The 18040-nt window shown below is 52.5% G+C and overlaps 2 protein-coding genes across 2 annotated transcripts in view; one reads left to right on the top strand and one right to left on the bottom strand.

The window, feature by feature from the left end:
* Nucleotides 1-2449: 2449 nt before the first annotated feature.
* MDH2 (malate dehydrogenase 2) lies at nt 2450-18040 on the bottom strand. Its single transcript, XM_029947655.1, has 9 exons — nt 17861-18040; nt 12934-13102; nt 10641-10724; nt 10026-10135; nt 8504-8629; nt 5806-5883; nt 4674-4773; nt 4201-4352; nt 2450-2765 (listed from the first exon to the last, which is right to left on the bottom strand). The coding sequence occupies exons 1-9, from the start codon at nt 17924-17926 to the stop codon at nt 2634-2636; spliced, it is 1017 nt and encodes a 338-aa protein (XP_029803515.1). The 5' UTR covers nt 17927-18040; the 3' UTR covers nt 2450-2633.
* STYXL1 (serine/threonine/tyrosine interacting like 1) overlaps nt 17402-18040 on the top strand; it is a 67156-nt gene continuing 66517 nt past the window's right edge. The window contains exon 1 of the mRNA XM_029947654.1: nt 17402-17530. The gene's annotated coding sequence lies outside the window, so the exon portion shown is untranslated. The remainder of the gene's footprint in view (nt 17531-18040) is intronic.

The following is an 18040-nucleotide window of genomic DNA, read 5'->3' as shown; positions in this document are numbered from 1 at the left end:
AGCCACATGCTTGGCCCTTCCTTGAGCACATCCTGAGCTCATTCTCTCAAGTCCAGCCACTCCTGCTGTTGCCAGATGAGACCATCCAGCTCCCCTGGCTGTGGGAATCCTACCTGGCCTGCAGAGCCTCCTCCGTCCCCCCGAATATTTCGGTGGCCTCTCCTTGGTTCCTTGCCTCTGCCAAAATATCCAGAAATAACCTTGTCCTGAGTCCTGCCCTACTTTATCCGCACTTTTCTCTCTGATTCTCAACGTACCTGACTTGAGCCCCAAAGGGCAAAAGGCCTACCTATGTAGTGAAAAGAGTTCTGAGGTAGCCAGTGTCCAAAGGGGGGGGTGGGGTGGGTCAATGCCCCTTCCCCAGCACAATCTGGAAGAATCTGGGGTATTTTCCATTCTTGTCCCCCACCATCCCTTCTCAGGTTGCTAGATCAGAACTTTTGAGAGTTGGGAGTCAGGAAGCTGCATTTTTTTTTTTTTATAAAAGTTTGTTTATTTTGAGAGAGAGAGAAGATGAGCAGGGGAAGAGAAGGGGGGGTGTGAATCCCAAGCAGGATCCACACTGTTAGTGCCGAGCCTGACTTGGGGCTCAAACCCACAAACTGTGAGATCATGACCTGAGCAGAATCCCAAGAGTCGGAAGCTTAACTGACTGAGCCACCCAGGGCTCCCAGCAAGCTGCATCTTTGGCAAACCAGTTTGGGAGGCTTTTGGTAACCACTGGTACATGGAGACACTGACTGATCATCCTAAACAAGACAACCTGCTTTGAGTCACCAGCACTAGGTCCTGCCTGTCAGGGTTGCTGCAAGGATCCCATGACATAGCAAATGACCCCAAAAAGAGCTCGCGTGGCATTGCACACATGAAATTGCTCCAAAGATAGTATCCAGAATCTCGTTCTTTACAGTAGTGAGAACCTCAGCAACTTAATTATGCAACAGCAGTGGAGCAAATTACCGTGGGCGCACCTTAAGGGTTACCCCGCTATTACAAGCAGTAAGGGAGGATGTGTTCATGTTTCTAGAAGAGTCACGTGTGGTCACTCATCCCCTAAGTGGGCCCCTGAAGAACCAGGCTTTCAGCCCCGGCCTTCCCTGCCCAGCCCCCTCCCACCACACGCCTGGGGCCTGCCTGCCAACCTGCTTTAAGCACGAGGATGTGGCCTAAGTCATGCCAGGCCGGTTCTGGGCCCATCTGTCCTAATGCCTGGCAGTTTCTGCTTTTGCACTTTTGGGAACCCCGAGCCATCAAGGAAGAAATGTGCTGGCTCTGCAGCAGAGGCCCCATGAAGAGCGACAAGCCTGGCTGCCCCAGCGTCCCCTCCACTCCAGCTGGGCCTGAGCCACCGTCTCTGGGGGACCACGCTGGCCAGGGCCTGCACCTGGTGGTGGGGCAGGGAGACCACCCAGCAGAGCCTTGTCCACCTGCAGAAAGGGGGGGAGATGCTTAAAATGACTGTCCAGCAACTAGACTGGGGATGGAGGGGGCTGGTTTTACAGGAACAGAACCGGAAGCGCAGGCTACATGCAAACCGGCACATGAAGTGTTATCTCAGCTTACAAAAGCAGCAAAAGAGGACAGATTCTGTTACCAGCGATTATTTTCCTGCTTTATTTTTCGGCTACTTTTTTAGGTTTTAAGCAGCAGACACATTGGTGACTCGTAACAAAACAATGATGTCATAATGGTAACATCCATTTTAAAGAAAAGCTGTTGTAGACACATGGGTGTTGGGTGCTGGGCTTCGCTCCACCCCCACCTGCCCATCACCTTCACTGGAAGGTCATCTCCACCTCATTCCTTCTCAGGCGCGGACAATGGGAACAGGTCCCCCATTTACCCTAAGGCCAGAGAATACAACCAAGTTCTTTTTTGGGCCTCTGATGAAGACAGGAAGCCAGCCTTCCCGTGGCCCCAGTGTGGCCATGGCAGCTGGCGTTCTGGTGATTTCTGCTCCGGCCCTGGCTTCCCTCACAACTCTGGCTGGGGCAGTCCCTGTCCCTGACGCCAGGGCCTGGTCAGGGGAGGAGGTTCAGAGCGAGATGGAGGTCGGCCAAGGCAGCTCTGCGTAGAAGATGGGGCGGTCTGCTTGGGCAGAAACCACCACGCAGGGAAGAACTAGGGCCAGAAAAGGGCAGCCGGACACATGCCACGGGCGTCACCCCACCACAGCTGGATTCCAAGGACACTCTGAGGAATCAGCCGAGCCGAGCCCTCCTCAGTTTGCACCGCTGAGAGATGCATTGCTGCGGGGCAGGGCTGCGGGGGAACAGCAACTGATAAAGATTCTGGACTTTCTCGAAGCTACTGATGAAACCATCACGCATCAGCCTGATATGTGAGTAACATTTTGTTCTGATTCATGACGCCAGACATCGACCGAGATGCCAGACAGACCCTCTGAAGCCAGTGCACAGGGGGAAGGAAGCAGTCACAGAGACCTTGATAAAGAAAATCAGAGCCTGCTTTTATTGAGGCACCTGCAGACGGACCCACGATCTGGAAGGGGCAGCAACGTTAACACAACACTCGTAGGTAACGCGACTGAAACACGAAGGGCCGGGAGACGGCTTTACAGGGACATGACGCCTTCATAAATTAGGGACGCGGACCGCTCGCCAGCTGCCCTCTCATTTCATGTTCTTCACAAACTCTTCTCCTTTCTGGATGGAGGCCTTCAGCTCAGGGAGGGCTTCGGCGATCATCTTCTCTTCGAAAGGGGAGATCTTGCCAATGCCTAGGTTCTTCTCGATGCCCTTTTTCTGGGGGAGAGGGGAAGGGTACAAATGGACAATTCTAAAATTTACAGCGACCACTAAAAATTCTATAACTTTCACAGCAGGTTTCCATGGACGAGGCCGTGGAGGAAAACCCGCCGTGTAACCTCACAGCTCTGCCCGAAGCCCAGCCTCAGGCAGACCGTCCCCCGCTGGGATCCCGACGCGGTCATTCATGCCGCGCACACCTCAGTCAGGGCAGTTTCATCTAGAAAATGGGCGTACTCTCTGCCTCAAAGGAGGCCGCGAGAACACACGGGGGTGATGTGCACACAGAGGGCTTCACCCCTTAGCAGTGCTGAATGTGCTCCCCAACACAGAGTATACTTTTGGGTTCTAGTCTTTTCTCGAGTTGGTAATATCCACCCAGGTCCGATGTAATCAAGTAGGCAGACATGTGACATCAGGAGAACAACAGGTGTCACTGTTGTGACCCCATGGCTGAGCCGGTGTCTGCACCAGCAGTGGAGGCTGCTGGGCTGTCTCCCTGGGGAGCTCTTCCTGACCCAGGGCCTGCCTGGCCTGCCCCACAGCACTGGTCACAGAATTAGTCTGTTTGGTGTCCGTCTCTCCACCTCATGGAGGCCTGGGGCGCCACTGCCTCAGGGATCTTTGGACACCAGGGCATCTGTGGGAAGGGCCCCTGGGTGGCTTGGCATGTCACCAAACTGTTTCTTTCTGGGGAGGAGATGAAGTCAACCTCACTTCTGCCTGATGTGGGCAGGCGCCCGCACATCAGAAATGGACACCTGGCTGGTCTATGAGTGAGACCTAGGAGTTTCTGCTCATTGAAGACTCAGGGAGGGTCACCAGACCGGACAGCTGCTTCCCAAACAGTTTGGCTGAAACCCAGCAGTGGGGCCAGAGGCTCCGTCCTGGTCACCAGAGTTCCAAGTGGGTCTGTCTACAACACATTCCCAGGAGGAAACCAGCAGGGGCGGGAGCAAGGAAGCAGGGGTACCTGAGCTGTGTGAGCCCTCCAGGCCTCCCTGGAAGAGGGAAGGGGCTCAGTGCACCCTGAGGTCAGAGCAAGAATGAACAACATGAGCCACGGGGCAACAGCACGCAGGCTGGGGAAGGGAAGCCTTTCCCTCCAGAAAAGCCCACGGCCGCCTGGAGACAGAGCCAGGGTCTCATCAAGAAACATGGCGAGACAGCTGCTCGGACCAGCCGCAAAGCCACAGGGAAGGAGATCCATGTGCCAGTGAATTCTTGTCCACCCTTGCCACCCGCTCGGAGGTTTCTCCAATTCTGTGATGTGAAGCCACCCCGCAAAACCCCAGCACAGGCCAGGCAGCAGGATACAGTTACCACACACTGGAGACTGAGTTATGGAGCAAACAGGCCAGGGCTCCCGAGCTTAAGTATAGACAGCGAGCCTCCTTCCACGATCCCGAGACCCAGCCTCCAGGATACGTACCCCCAGCAGTAACGGCGTGGAGAAATAGGGACAGTCCGTTTCTTGGGATTTAACGAAGGAACATTCGACAACTCCTTCCTTTCCGTTCATTGCATCCACGAGGGAGAAGACAAACCGGGCTCCGGCATATGCCATGGACAGGGTGGCAGAGCCTAGGAGGGTATGGGCGGGTTAGCCAAGCAGCAGAGGGGAGGCCGCCCTGTCAGCTAAGTAAGGCATCTTTCCGCTTTAGCCGTGAAGAATTCAGTCAGCATCTCTCGTGAATGGCACAGAACTGGCTTTGCCAAGCTCCGACACCACTCCACGCCAGGCAGCCGAGCTGCCCTCTGCCGCGGGACTGGCCTATCTGCTGCACACACGTGAAGCTAAGAAAAGGGTCCGCTGCCTGCCCGGGCCCTTCCTGTCTTCAGCTGTGAGCTGCGGGAGGGCCTCTGGCATCAGTGCCTCACACAGGGCTGCCTCCAAGAACCTACCTGCTCCAGCTTTGGCCTTCACCACCTCTGTGCCGGCCTCCTGGATCCGCCCGGTGACAGCTGTCAGCTGGTCCTGGGGTAAGTCCACCTTGGGTGTGCACTGCAGGCCAAAGCCATGGGGAGCACGTGAGCAGGGCTGCTACTACTCCCAGACCCCATGGCCCCTCCCTGTCTCATGGCAGACCCCCGGCACCGCCACTGCACGGGACACCAAGACCACCTTTGCTTTAAAGAAAGTCCCCTTTTGGGGAGGTGTAATGCGATTCCTACTCATTTTTTTTTTTTAAGAGGGCTCCACACCCAACATGGGGTTTGAACTCACGACCCTGAGGTTAAGAGTCACAGGCTCTGGAGACTGAGCCAGCCAGGCACTCCTGGTCCCTACTCATTTTTACAGAACTTTGAATATTTTGGACTAATTTTAGATTTAGCAAAGAGTTGTAAAAATAGCATGAAGATTTTCCTCACCCGGCTTACCCTGACGTCAGCGTCTCACATAGCCACAGTGCAATTGTGAGGAACAGAAACCATCCTGATAGGTTAACTCCGGACCTTACTCAGATGTCACCCACTTCCCCACTGCTGTCCCTTTCCTGTCCCATTTCTGACCCAGGACCCCAGCAGACGGTTATTCCAGCTCAGTCTACTCCTACTAGTGGTCCTGTCTTCCGGGATATTTGTCCAAAGTACCGACTGCTCGTTTTGTAGATTTTCAGGTTTCCTCATGCTTTTCCTACAAGGTTATGCACTTTCGGCGAGGACATCACCAACATTTTGAGTCCTTCCATGTGCATTAAACTCGGGGGTCAGCACACTGGTGTAATTTGCCTCATCCGTGCTGGCGCTCACTGGGTCTCCAACGACTTTTAAACAAAGCAGCTTCACCTGCTCTGACCTCCCCAGGAATTCGGCAGTTTTCCGAAGGTGTGGACCCCGAGGTGCCAGAGCCCCACCACAGCCCCACAGGCCACTCAAGGGCCCCCACAGACAATGGCTGGGCCATAACCACAACAGGAATCCTCTCAAAATACAAAGATGCTGAGTTCTTTGTCGGTCTGTCTCTAGTGCCTCAAAGTGGAAGCCCTGAAAGGCGCTCATGATCCAAGGCTTTCTGGCAAGGTGACAGGCTTACCTGAGAGATCAGGGGGATGATGGTCTTCCCAGCATGGCCGCCAATGACGGGAACATTGACTCGAGCTGGATCCAAACCCTGGCCACCAGAGTGGGAAGCTGTGTTAATTTTTAAAGCTCTTGGAGCATAAATGTCACATCCACCTAAAGCACCGACGCTGGAAAAACCCACACAACTCAGAGCAAACAAAGAAACCACAAAAGACCAAGTCCAGCTGTGCCAAGATTTCCTACCCCGGCCCCACCACATGGTGGAACAGCAGTGCGACAGTGCAGCCGGGAGTACTGCGTCATCTGGGGAGGTCACGAGGGTCTTCCTGTACAGCAAGCAGAAAACTGCCTCCTTGTAGGGTCCCCACATTGGTCCCTGTTGGCCTGGTATCTTCTCAGAACCCGAGGATGACTGTCCTCTTCCCCAGAGCAAATGACATTCTCCTAGCACAAGCCCAGACTCATGTCCCCACGCTCTGTCACAGACAAGTCAAATTCCCTTGCCCTCATTCCAGAGCAAAATTCAAAAACAATTCCAGGAAACTTGGGGGTGAGAAGTCTGTCAACTCAGTCTGTGATCAAGACAGATTAAAACTGAGTTGTAAGGGGTCAAAACACCACAGTTCTTTGTGGGGGCCTGCTAGAGGAGGCTGATTCATTTGTTAAACCGGAGGCACAACGCCCCAACAAATCTGTGGACCAGGTATTTCTTAAGATGGTCAAAAAAAAGAATCTGGTGGGAGTTATGGGAGGGAAGTGAGCAGTCTCCAAACGATGCCGCTTTTCCCAAATGCCGCAGCTGCTAAAGAGAGCAGCCCTCAGTTAGGAACCAGCCTCACCCGGGAAGGGGGGCCCAGCCGGACCAAGTTCACGGAGTGGGGAGCTCACATGGAGGGGCCTCTGCGCCAAGGCAGTGTGCTGGTCACCAGGGACACAGGCGAGGTCAGAGCCCCCGCTTTTGAGACCTTTGTTGTTGATTACAAGACAGATGCTAATGACGCCCCACTGTCGTATGCTGCCGAGCTGGGCAGCCTCGGACAGGGAGGGGCTTCTCGGGACAGCCTCCACTTCATCCCAGAAGCAGCATCAGGACTTTGCCAAAGGAAGTGTTTTCTAGGCCAAATGAGCACAGGCCTGGGATACAAAGAATATTTGTAACATCAGTAGAAATACAAAGAAAAGGTGGCAAAGGGGGCGAGAGATGGCCAAAAGGACAGAGGGAGGGTCCAGACGCCGGAGGTTTAAGGACCAACTTTCATTCCTGAAAACAGTTCGGGATTTTCTCAAAACGCCAGAGATCTGACGTAAAGGACAGTTTACTGGACTAAAGCCTGACAAGCACTAGAGTCTCTGCCAGGGACCAAGATCCCCCTTCCTCCACCTCAAACACAACTTCCCAGCTACTGACAGCACCATCCAGAACTTTCTGGGAGAACACAGCAGCTACATGTGGCTACTAAGCAGCTGAAATGTGGCCAGCACAATGAGGACATGGATTTCTAGCTTCATGTAATTCTACATAACTGAACCAGCCCTGTGTGGCCGGTGTGTGGCCACAGGATCGGGGCCTGGGGGAAATGGCGTGCTTTGGCCAAGAGCTGGTAGCACCTCAAGAGCTCAAAGAGAATGAGCACTGTGGCTTCTGTGAAACTGGGCCACAAGCCTCAGGAAGCCCGAACCGCACCCTCTCGGCCTGTCCTCGTCCAGACTCAGCTGAACACAAGCTTCACCGGAAAGTGGGTCCTGACTCAGACAACCGCCCTACACACCTGCGCCGAACTGGGTACTCGATTACCCTGGTTCTTGAATCCCAAGGGCTGCCCATCTTCTGGATCGCTGGGACCCCCACGCCCTGGACAGAGGCTGGGGACAGGCTGCAGCATGAGCTACAGCAAAGTGTCATGCTTCAGAAGTGGCCCTGCCTGGTGCACAGGGCGGGGGTGGTAAAACAGAGGTCAACTGTCTTGTGTGTGCCCTCCTCACTTGGCTGTGTGCATGACCACTATTCCTCCTGTAGAAAGGCCCCCTCATCTGCAAAGTCAGAAAAAAACCAGCCTGAAGCTCAGGAGGGATGATGCTTCTTCAGGTTAGAAGTGGTTCTGCTGGATCCACAACCCAGGAATCGGAAGTCAGTGATGAGAGGCACCGAGGACACTGGAGCTGGTGCCAGTGTCAAACCCACCCCAGGATGGGCCTGGCAGCTAGGCTGACAGCCCAAGGAGCTGCAGGCAACTGGCCAGATTCAAAACCCAAGAAGATAGCCAGAACTATAGACCAGGAACAACAATCCTGACATCTCGGGCCTTCTGGAACGTTCCTTAGTTCTCCGTGTTTGCCAATTTTACCATTTGTCTAGCAATCAGCAGGTAAGTCCTGTTAGTTCTAATTTTCAGAGGCAATGAACTTGGAGAGCACAACCCAGTCGAGCCAGCAAGAAACCCGGGGAAAAGCCTGGACCCTTGAGGTACCCGGGAGGACAGACCAAGCCGACTCAAGACTGAAGCCGGCCATGGTTCAAATTTGCAGGGGCCTGTGTGGATTGCCCAAGAAAACGTGAGAGGCACTCTCCCCCCCCCAGGGGCAAGCCCCCAGAACACCGACGACTCCCGAGTTAGAAGTGACGTGTAAGTGTCCTGGAGTCCCATGCCCATCGGTCAGCCAAGGACAGCCAGAAACACAACTTGAAAAATACCTGTTGCAGCTCTTACCTTCAGTTCTGCAATGAAAGTGTTGGCTCTGACAATGTCCAAGGTTGTCACCCCGAAGATTTTATTGGGGTTGTATGCTCCATGCTTCTTGAAAACTTCCGCCGTGATCGGGATGGTGGAATTAACCTAGAAGATCAGGGAGACAGGCGTAACTTGCCCTGCACTGAGAGAAGAGGCATGTGACCGAATGTCAAGTCTCTTCCCCAGACCACTAACAAGTCCGACGGTGCCAAACTGCCCCACTGTTTACAGGCAAGCCACCCTCAGGACGGAATAGGTCACTGCGGGCCGACTTCCTGCCCTCCCCCTGATGTAAATGAAGAGCCCTTCATTGCAGCAGGTGGTATTACCCCAGTGGCCTCTGGACCCACGGCTCAGATGTGCATGTGACCTGCCAGCTGTCGTCCTAGACCGTGAGGATGGTTCCACCAGACACCGTCCGTCTCAGCTGGGGCGGACACCTGAACAGCCCTTCCTGAAGGACAGTGGCGTGCAGGGCCAGAGACCGACAGCCTGGGGTCTGTCCCAGCTCTGCCACTCTGGGAGGCGACCCTGGGCAAGCTTCCTCAACTCCCAGGCCTTGGTTCCTCATCAGTAACACAGAGGAGACACCTATCCCCGACGCTGTGAGGGTCATGGGACTTAATATTATAGCAAATGCCGACATGTTGCCAGGCACGTAGAAAAATATATAAAAATGAAAGAAACAGCAGGACTTATATTAGGTGCCAGGTCAGCTTCCCAGCAGCAGCTGCTTTTCCACAGCTGACTGGACGCCCCGCGGAGGGCGAGCCAGGTGGAGATCCATGTCTCGGGCGCCGGGCGCCAGCCCCAGACCTGGATCGCAGGCACGTCCCGGGTCCACACCAGTGTCACTGCACTTCCACACTTCCACCCAGAACCCGACCCTCAGAGACCAGGCTCACCTAGGAGGGAGGCATGGGGGCCACACTGTCTTCTCAGGGAGGAGACAGCACGTGTGCTTTTGGGTTTGGAGAAGTTCCCTACAAAAACACATGAGCAGGGCCTGGGGTGGCTGTGTAAGTGTGACGGGGAGCCGGGAATGGCAAACTCCGAGAGAACAGAGTAAAAGTCAATGGGCCACAACTATCAGGGTTGAACGGAGCCTTAAGAACTTTTCCAGGGCACGGGGGTGGGGGGGGGGGATCAGTTGGTTGAGCATCCAATTCTTGATTTTGGCTCAGGTCACGATCTCACGGTTGTGGGATCGAGCCCTGTGTCTGTGCTGACACTGGGGCCTGCTTGGGGATCTTCTCTCTCTCTCAAAAGAAAAAAAAAAAAAATCAACCTTTCAGACGGAGAAACTAAGACACAGAGAGGGGAGGTGATCTGCCCAAGGCACACAAGTGGTGGAAAAACCAGGCTGAAACCCCCCTTAGTTCATCTAATCTGTCCACCGCAACACCTTAACCAGATATTTGTCCTTAAGCACATCCGCACACTTCTCCTAATTATGAGCTTTAGGCACAGAATTCACAGCCTCCCTGCCAGCGGCACTCACCGGGTTTGAAATGATGCAGATCATGGCCTCAGGGCAATGCTGGGCGCAGGCAGCAGCCAGGGTGGCCACAATGGAGGCGTTGGTGTTGAACAGGTCATCCCGCGTCATGCCTGAGAACGATCCAATTCAAGATGTTCACAGGGCACGGAAGGAATTGCCAAAGATGCGCCAAGTGCACTGTGTGTTATGTCACGTGCCCTGGGTGAGACAGGGTCCCTGTTCCAAGTCAATCTATCTTGTAGGAGAAACAATCTAGCGTGACAAGTCCCCAAGCAGAGGCTGGTGGAGGGGGTGGAGAGCGGGGAGGGACTAGGGAGGAAGGTATCTGAAGAGGATCCTCAAGGATCAGGGAGATCTCCCAAGGAGCGGGTGAAGGAAAGGGCGCTCCACGCGCACCACGGGCACAGAAGCACCAGACTGAGCAGGACGGACACAGCGGACACGTGTAAGGCTTTAAACGCCGTTCAAGGGAGAGATAACTCTCTATCCCGCAGGGACGGGGAGCCTCTGGAATTTTTCTCTGCCATGGAGACACCGACTTGGTCAAGTTTAAAGGAAGACGACTTCCTCACCTCACCTGCAGGGAGACACTAGGCAGGGCTTTCAAACACACACCTGGTTTCCTCGGGACTCCTGCGGGAATAACCACCACATCGCAGCCCTTCAGGCAGTCCGGCAGCTGCTCAGGTCCGAGGTAGCCTAGAAAATACCACCCCCCCAGGGGAGAGCAAGTTTACCATTTCTGATCTGGGGAGGTGAGCACATCTGCGGGCACAGAGCTGGGGAAGATGGCCAGCTTCACCCAGGTCCGACGACAACCGCCTGTGAAGTACTTCCTGACCACTAACGCCCACGAGTGTGACAATCCCAGCTCCCCTCACGATACTCTCCTCCAGCGGCCAACTGCCCGGCCCCCGACCCATTCGGAATGGATCAACCCTACGGGTTTCCCCCAAACCAACCAAGTCAGCTGCTTGCCTTCATCAGACCTGCTAGCACCTGAAAGACCTCCTGGCCCCCAGTGCAAAGAGCTGCTTACTTCCCTCCCCAGTCATCCTAACAAAAGCTCCCTCTCGGGGTCAGATCAGAAGGCACACTGAGGGCTGTGAAAGAAAGTCTCGGAGCTGATAATGGACTCCAAGCGTTCGTATCTAGTTTGCTGGCTCCTAGGAGAAAATGTCCATTTTTTTTTTTTGCACCCCCACCTCCCTCTGAAAATGTCCATTTTCAAAGATTTCAAGGGAAATTTGCTGCAATGACCAAAATCTGCTTTGCTTAGGACTTTTTTCTTATTGCAGGACCTTTCAGAAGACCTGAAAGAGAGCGAGCAAACCAAGTCAGAGACTATGGAAACCTAAGCCCAAAACCTAAGTCCTTTTTTGCTTTTTTAAAATTTTTTAATAAAATGTTTTATTTATTTTAGAGAGAGAGAGAGAGAGAGAGAGACAGCATGAGCAGAGGAGGGTTGGAGAGAGAGGGAGACAGAGAATCCGAAGACAGGCTCCAGGCTCTGAGCTACATGTCAGCACAGAGCCCAAGGCAGGGCTCGAACCCATGAACTGAGAGATCATGACCTGAGCTGAAGTCGGACGCCCTCCAAAACCCAAGTTCTGATGGCTGCCCTCCTGAGCTGTTTGCACCAGCAGAGGATGCGTGTAAACACCACCACACAGGTGCTTCCACGTGCCGTCAGCACAGACAGATTACTACCACCTCGCTGGCCAGCAATTTGGTACCTTACAGTGAGAGCTTTACATAGTCATATTACGGCCGATATTACTTTCTGAATCCTAAGAAACAAGATGTAAAGGTGAAGATGATTGTCACAGCTTATATATCTACAGTAGAGCAAACCAGGAAATAGCCCAATGGCCAACAGGACAGGCCTAACAAGTGATAAAATACAGAACTGCTCTGTTTAATGTTTGTTTTTGAGAGAGTGTAAGCGTGCATGCAAGTGGTGGAGGGGCAGAGAAAGAAGAAGACAGAGGACGAGAAGGGGATTCCGTGCTGACAGCACAGAGCCTGATGCGGGGCCTGGGCTCACAAACCATGAGATCATGACCTGAGCTGAAGTTGGATGCTTAATTGACTGAGCCACCCAGGAGCCCCTAAAGTACTGCTTTAAAAAATGATTTAACCAACAGGCACCTGGGTGGCTCAGTCAGTTGAGGGTCTGACTCTTGATTTCAGCTCAGGTCATGATTCCAGGGTGGGACTGAGTCCTGCATCAGGCTATGCTCTGAGCATGGAGCCTCCTTGGAAGTCTCTCTCCCTCTCTCCCACTTTTGTGAACTCACTCTCTCTCTCAAAAATAAATAATAAACTAAATAACTAAATAAAAAAGATTTAACCAAGAATTTAGTGACATGGATGAAATGGTATAAAGATAAAATAACCAGATTTATAAAAAGTCCCCTAAATTCTTCTTCCCCATCCTCTTACCCTTCCAAATTAGAAAAAATTAAATATGGGAAGATTAGACCCCTTTGTTTTCCTGAAGGACATCGTGATTTAAATGTTTATAGGCTCAAGGAACACCTCGGTGGCTCAGCTGGTTTCAGCTCAGGTCATGATCTTGCAGTTTCATGAGTTCCAGCCCTGCCTTGGGCTCTGCACTGACAGCATGGAGCCTGCTTGGGACTCTCTCTCTGCCTCTCCCCCACTGGCACTGTCTCTGTCTCTCTCAAATAAATAAACTTAAAAAAATTTAAAATAAATAAGCAAATAACTTTTTACAGGCTCAAGTCTAGAAAGACATTAATTATTTGTGAAATTCAATTCTACGATGAACATGGAAACCCCATGTCTCTGACGTAGTTTCGTTGACGGATTCTGTTCTCCTGCTTGGATCCCGGTCTAGCGGGGAGAAGAGAAGTGAAGTGTCCAGGGTCAGTGAGCCCAGTACCTTTCACAGCTGCTCTGGTCTCGATGTGGCTCAGATCTGCAGCCACCCCAGGCGTGTGCGCAATGTCGTAGAGGGTCAGGCGGCTCACCAAGGGGCTGTTCTTGAGGAGAAGCGAAAGGGGCTGCCCGATTCCTCCGGACGCCCCTAGCACAGCTACTTTAGCATTGTTCTGTAAAGAAACACAGAGAAAGGACGCTTAATATAGAATCGGCATTAGAAGTATGCACATGACAGCCTGTAAAATACTGCACTGGGCAGCGGCCAAAGAAGACACAATTGTCGTGTTTCAACCAGTCCAAAGGTCCAGTTTCCTTCTGAAGCACAGAAGCTTATCTCAGGAAAATGGGGAACTTCGGTCTATAGATGTTGTCACAGTCTGGGTCCTACTGCCCACACCCTCCTGAAGGTGAACAATCTTACTCAGGCCGCCTTCCCTGCAACCTGTAGTTTTAAAAACTATACACAAACGCATCTGAGCATCTACCAGCAGGCCAGTCACTGTCCTTGGGGATGCACGAATGAGGAGGAGCCCTGCCTGCTCTGGAGGGGACAAGGGAAAGGAGCAGCAGGCCAGCATCCAGTAGCATCAGTGCCATCCTGGCTGCAGCCTGAGGCAGGATTAGGAGGGATGCACGTTTTGAGGCTCCTTCCCAGCAGGCAGGTCAGAGCTGCACCCCACACTTCGGGATCTATCAGGCCAACATGCCCACAGAGGGCCAGGGCTCCTTGACACAGGGCAGGGCTCAGGCCTCCGCATTTTCACCGGCTCTTCCAGGCGATCCTGGCACTGGCTGACATTTGAGAATCACTACTGGTTCACACCAAGCTAAGGAGGAGGGCAAGCAGCAGGTGGCTCTGGGCATGTCAGCCAGGACAACAGCCATCACTTAATCCCCTTCACGTTCTCATACCCAGGAGCGCGACAGAGCAGTCATATGACAACGCCATGTTCAATCTCTGAGAAACCGCCAGACTGTTTCCCAAAGTGACTGCTAGTCATCCTTAAGGCTCACCTCCAGTTCAGTGGCACAGACTTCCTACCTGCCACATGCTAGACTGACTTGCAAACCCCAACAAGGCCTGCGAGCTGGAAGACGTGTGTGACCAGCGCCACACAGGCAGATGCCGCGAAGGGCACCGGCACAATGCGAACGAGCTGTCTGGAGGGGACTTTGAAGGGTGAGTAGGAGTTTGCCAGACGGATGGCAGGGGGAGGGGTATGGAACATGGCCTACTGAAGGGAAGTGGCCCTCTGTGGCTCGAGCATTGCTGGGCACACATGGAGGAAGGAAGAAGGTAGGGCCAAAGCTGAGGGCCTCGCGGAGCATATCTGGTTCTTCTGCGCAAAGGGGGACCACTGAAAGGCCTTAAAAGCTGGGAAAAGCATGTGTTTTAAAAAGTTATGAGCCAGAATGGAAGAAGGACTGGAGACTGCAAGAATGGAGGCAGGGACACTACTCCAACAGCCCAAGCACGATTCAAGGGTGGGACAAAGGGAAACACGGAGGGTGGGTGAGCTACAAGTGATTCAGTCGCTTTTCCCCCTCTCCCTCCATCCAGACGGCGAGCAGGGGGACGAATCTGGGATGACAGCTTCCTGACTTAAGTAAATAACATTGCCTTTAAGCTTGGTCTGGAGGTCCTAACCATCTGCACTGGGATTAATGGTAGCCATGAACAAGGCACAGAAGGGAACACAGAGTGACAGGGACTGAGCCCTATGAACACCAGCATAAAGGAGGAAGAGGAGTCTGTGAAGGATGATGACCAGATGAGACTTAAGGTCACCCCCACCCCACCGCAGCTGTCCTGAACAACTAATTCAATAACAGCCTCCTGGTAACCTTTCCTATGAAAGGAAATGATTAAGTGGGATACAGGGCAAACACAGGCAACCTGCTGAAGGGGAGGGGAGGGGAGGGGAGGGGAGGAACTAAATCTTAGAAAAGCAGCTCTATTCTAAGCAGTGCCCTGAAGCTTGCGGTCATTATACAAAAGGTCCCCTTCTGCACAAAGGCTCACTCAAGGCCTAACCAAAATTCCTCTGTGAGCTCATTTCTACTATAACCCAACAAATGAGAAGGGGGACTATTCCTGGCAGGCAGGCAAGCTGACAAACTGAGAAAACAAGAGACAAGAATCCAGAGCACCACGTGTGGTCATCTAGGGTCCTTATACTACCATCCGAGATCGTTCTCTGCAGCGGCCGGTGCTGGTAATCATGGACTTTAGTGATGAAAACCTCAAACCAACCACCCATACTGTGTCAACTGCTAAGAAACGTAAACTCTAAAGGCATATACAACTAAAATTCAAACTCAGTTTTTTAAATTGGTACTGTAAAGGGGGTATCCCTGACTTCCCAGAAAACTTTAACAAGCCAGGTCAACCCAGAACCCAAGGCCTGGCAATGCCATCCACTTCCAGATCTTCAGGTCTCACTGTTACATCTCGACTCTAATCCTTGGGACTCCCAAATTCCAACTCCCACATCCCAGCTCTCTTAGACATTCCACTGTCTAAATAAATATATGTATGCTCTCTCTCCCACCCTGTTCCCAAATAGCACCTGTGTTCTCCCAAATTCAAACCCTCAGAACCACTTCTTGCCTCTCCCCTTATCAGAGACCCCCAGGTAGGACATGAAGGACACGGCATCTGAAACACCTTCCCAACCTGTCCCTGACTTCTGTTCCCGTTCCATGGTCCATCTCAGGCCCTCGGCTCCACCTCCAAACCATTCTTAAGAAAACTGACTTTTGATCCTCTCACTTCCTTGCTCAAAAATCTCCTTAAAGTGCCTCATGCCCAGACTTGCTCAGCCTGGCTTCCAGGCCTGACTGGGGCAGTGGCTCCACCATGGAGCCCCAGGGAGATTGCTTAAAAATAAAAAAGAAACAGATGGACCTGAGGCCCTCACGGGGGTCCTTAAGTGAATCAGTTCCTTAAGATACAGAAGAGGACCTCCTCTCTCATTCTGTTGCTTTCACTGTTGAGGTGAGGCCACTGTTTGTATGTTACAAGGTTTCACGAATTTAGTTAACATGTATAAAACCACAGTCCTTCAGTGGTGGAATCGTTATGCTGTGACAAGAATCTGTGATATTGCAGAGATTAATTCGGTGATCTCTTCCTAAAAGACCAGTCTCCAAACCTGCTTATCTGTTCTGCACTGAGGAGTTGTTGTCAACAGCACACTGCTCAACAAGTTTTGAAAATAGTAACACTTTCCTCATTCATATGTTTCTTTTAGGATGTACGTTTACTATAGTTTCTTTTTAAAGTTCTATTTTTGGGGGCTGTAACATGTATATTAGTACATAGATGGAGAAATAAATATATTGCAGCTGTGCGTTTTATACGTTTTTACTGTTAAGGATAGAGAATCCAAAGTCTCTAGACCAACGTATCTACTTTGCCCAAGCTCATCTTTCTGGCTGACTCGAATGCTTTCATCAATATTGCCACTTCTATGTCCGATACGTATTTTATTTTAATTTTTTAGAGGGAAAGAGCACAAGTGGGGGAGAAGGCAGAGGGAGAGAGAGTCTTAAGCAGACTCCATGTTCAGTGCAGACTCTGATGTGGGGCTCAATCCCATGACTCTGGGACTATGACCTGGGCCAAAATCAGGAGTCGATGCTCAACTGACTGAGCTACCCAGGCGCCCCTCCAGTATGCATTTTAAACTCAACCTTTCAAAGACTCCAGTCTTTCCCATCCCAGTGATCAGCAATTTCAAAGCCCAAAGTCTTGGTGTTCTCCATCTGGAACCCTTCATCAAATCATCTGTTGGCAAATCCCACGGTGTTACCTGTGATCAGTTCCCTTCCCCTCCACTCCTCAGCATCAATCTTCAGCACCTCCACCTGTCCTAAGTTTACTTCTTTTGGGCCTATCTCAAGTGCCACTTCTTAGTCATCCTATTATCTCCTGCAGCGCCCAGGACGGATCTTGGCAAGCACGGATACTCAATGCTATTATTGTGTACTTATTTCTCAAATGCACTGAATACACAAGAAACTGACCTGAAGGACAGAAGCTAAAGCAGAAATTTGGAATCTCCTTTATGATCACCTCCCTTCTGGGTGCAGTACTTAAGATGAAAAGTGGGCACCTCCTGGGCTCTCAAACTTTATTTACATTAGAATCACCTGGGACACCTAGTAAACAAAGATGCAGGTCCTACCTTCCCTCCTCCCTTCAGTGAACCTGGGCCTGGTCAGCGTTAGCTTTCAGGTGATTCTGACACACACCAATTTGAGAACAACTATCCTAGAAGACGGCTAAAAATAACTTAGGCTTAGTACTCCCAGGCCAAGTCTTGCACAGTCACCACACCTGGGGGCAGGCCCAGTCCACCCACAGCAGGAAGGAGCCTTCAAAAGAGTCCTTAAGAGGAAGCAGCGTCTGTTGGTTCTTGCGGGGAAGGCTTGGCCATTCAAAAGCCCCTGACAGTGGGCGGAAGAGCTGGCTTTTAATCCCCTGGCTAAATGACTGGGTATCCTTGGACCAGTTCCCTACCCTCGGTATCTCACTCCGTACTATGGACTTAATAATTACACGTTATTTGTACGGATGCTACAAGAAGAACAAGGTTAGTCGCTTAAAGTACTACAAAAAGATGCATACAAGCATAAATTACTTTTGGCCCTACACCCTGGGATTCTCAACCCTGAAGGAGCGGAGGCCCTCTGAGTGTCCGGGAGACAAGCTGGGGGGCTCCCCCCTCCACCTTTCTCCCGGGCTTTCTTTCGGCACTTCTCGCCCAATATCCGGGCCGGCCCAGGGCGTCACCGCCGCGGGTCGGTACCGGGTCGCCCTGCGATCTAGGGCGGCCCCAGGGATCAGGGCTGCTCGCGAGCCCAGAACCCACGTGGCCCAGGCGGGGGGCCTCCGCTTGCAGGTAGTCCCTCGTCGGGCCTACCTGGGCCGAGGTGCTGAAGCTGCGGCGGAGAGCGGCGCCGGCAGGGCGGGCGAGGGCGGACAGCATGGCTGTAGCGGGAGGGGCGCGGACCGGCAGGCGAAGGAGCTGGCGGAGGCAGGTGACACCAACGACCTCCACAGTGCACAGGACCTCCCGGCTCCGCTCCGCCCGGCCTCGCGA

This window comes from Suricata suricatta, chromosome 8, assembly GCF_006229205.1.
Source record: "Suricata suricatta isolate VVHF042 chromosome 8, meerkat_22Aug2017_6uvM2_HiC, whole genome shotgun sequence".
In the NCBI taxonomy this organism is placed as follows: Eukaryota; Metazoa; Chordata; class Mammalia; order Carnivora; family Herpestidae; genus Suricata; species Suricata suricatta.
This window is presented reverse-complemented; position numbering and strand designations above follow the sequence as displayed.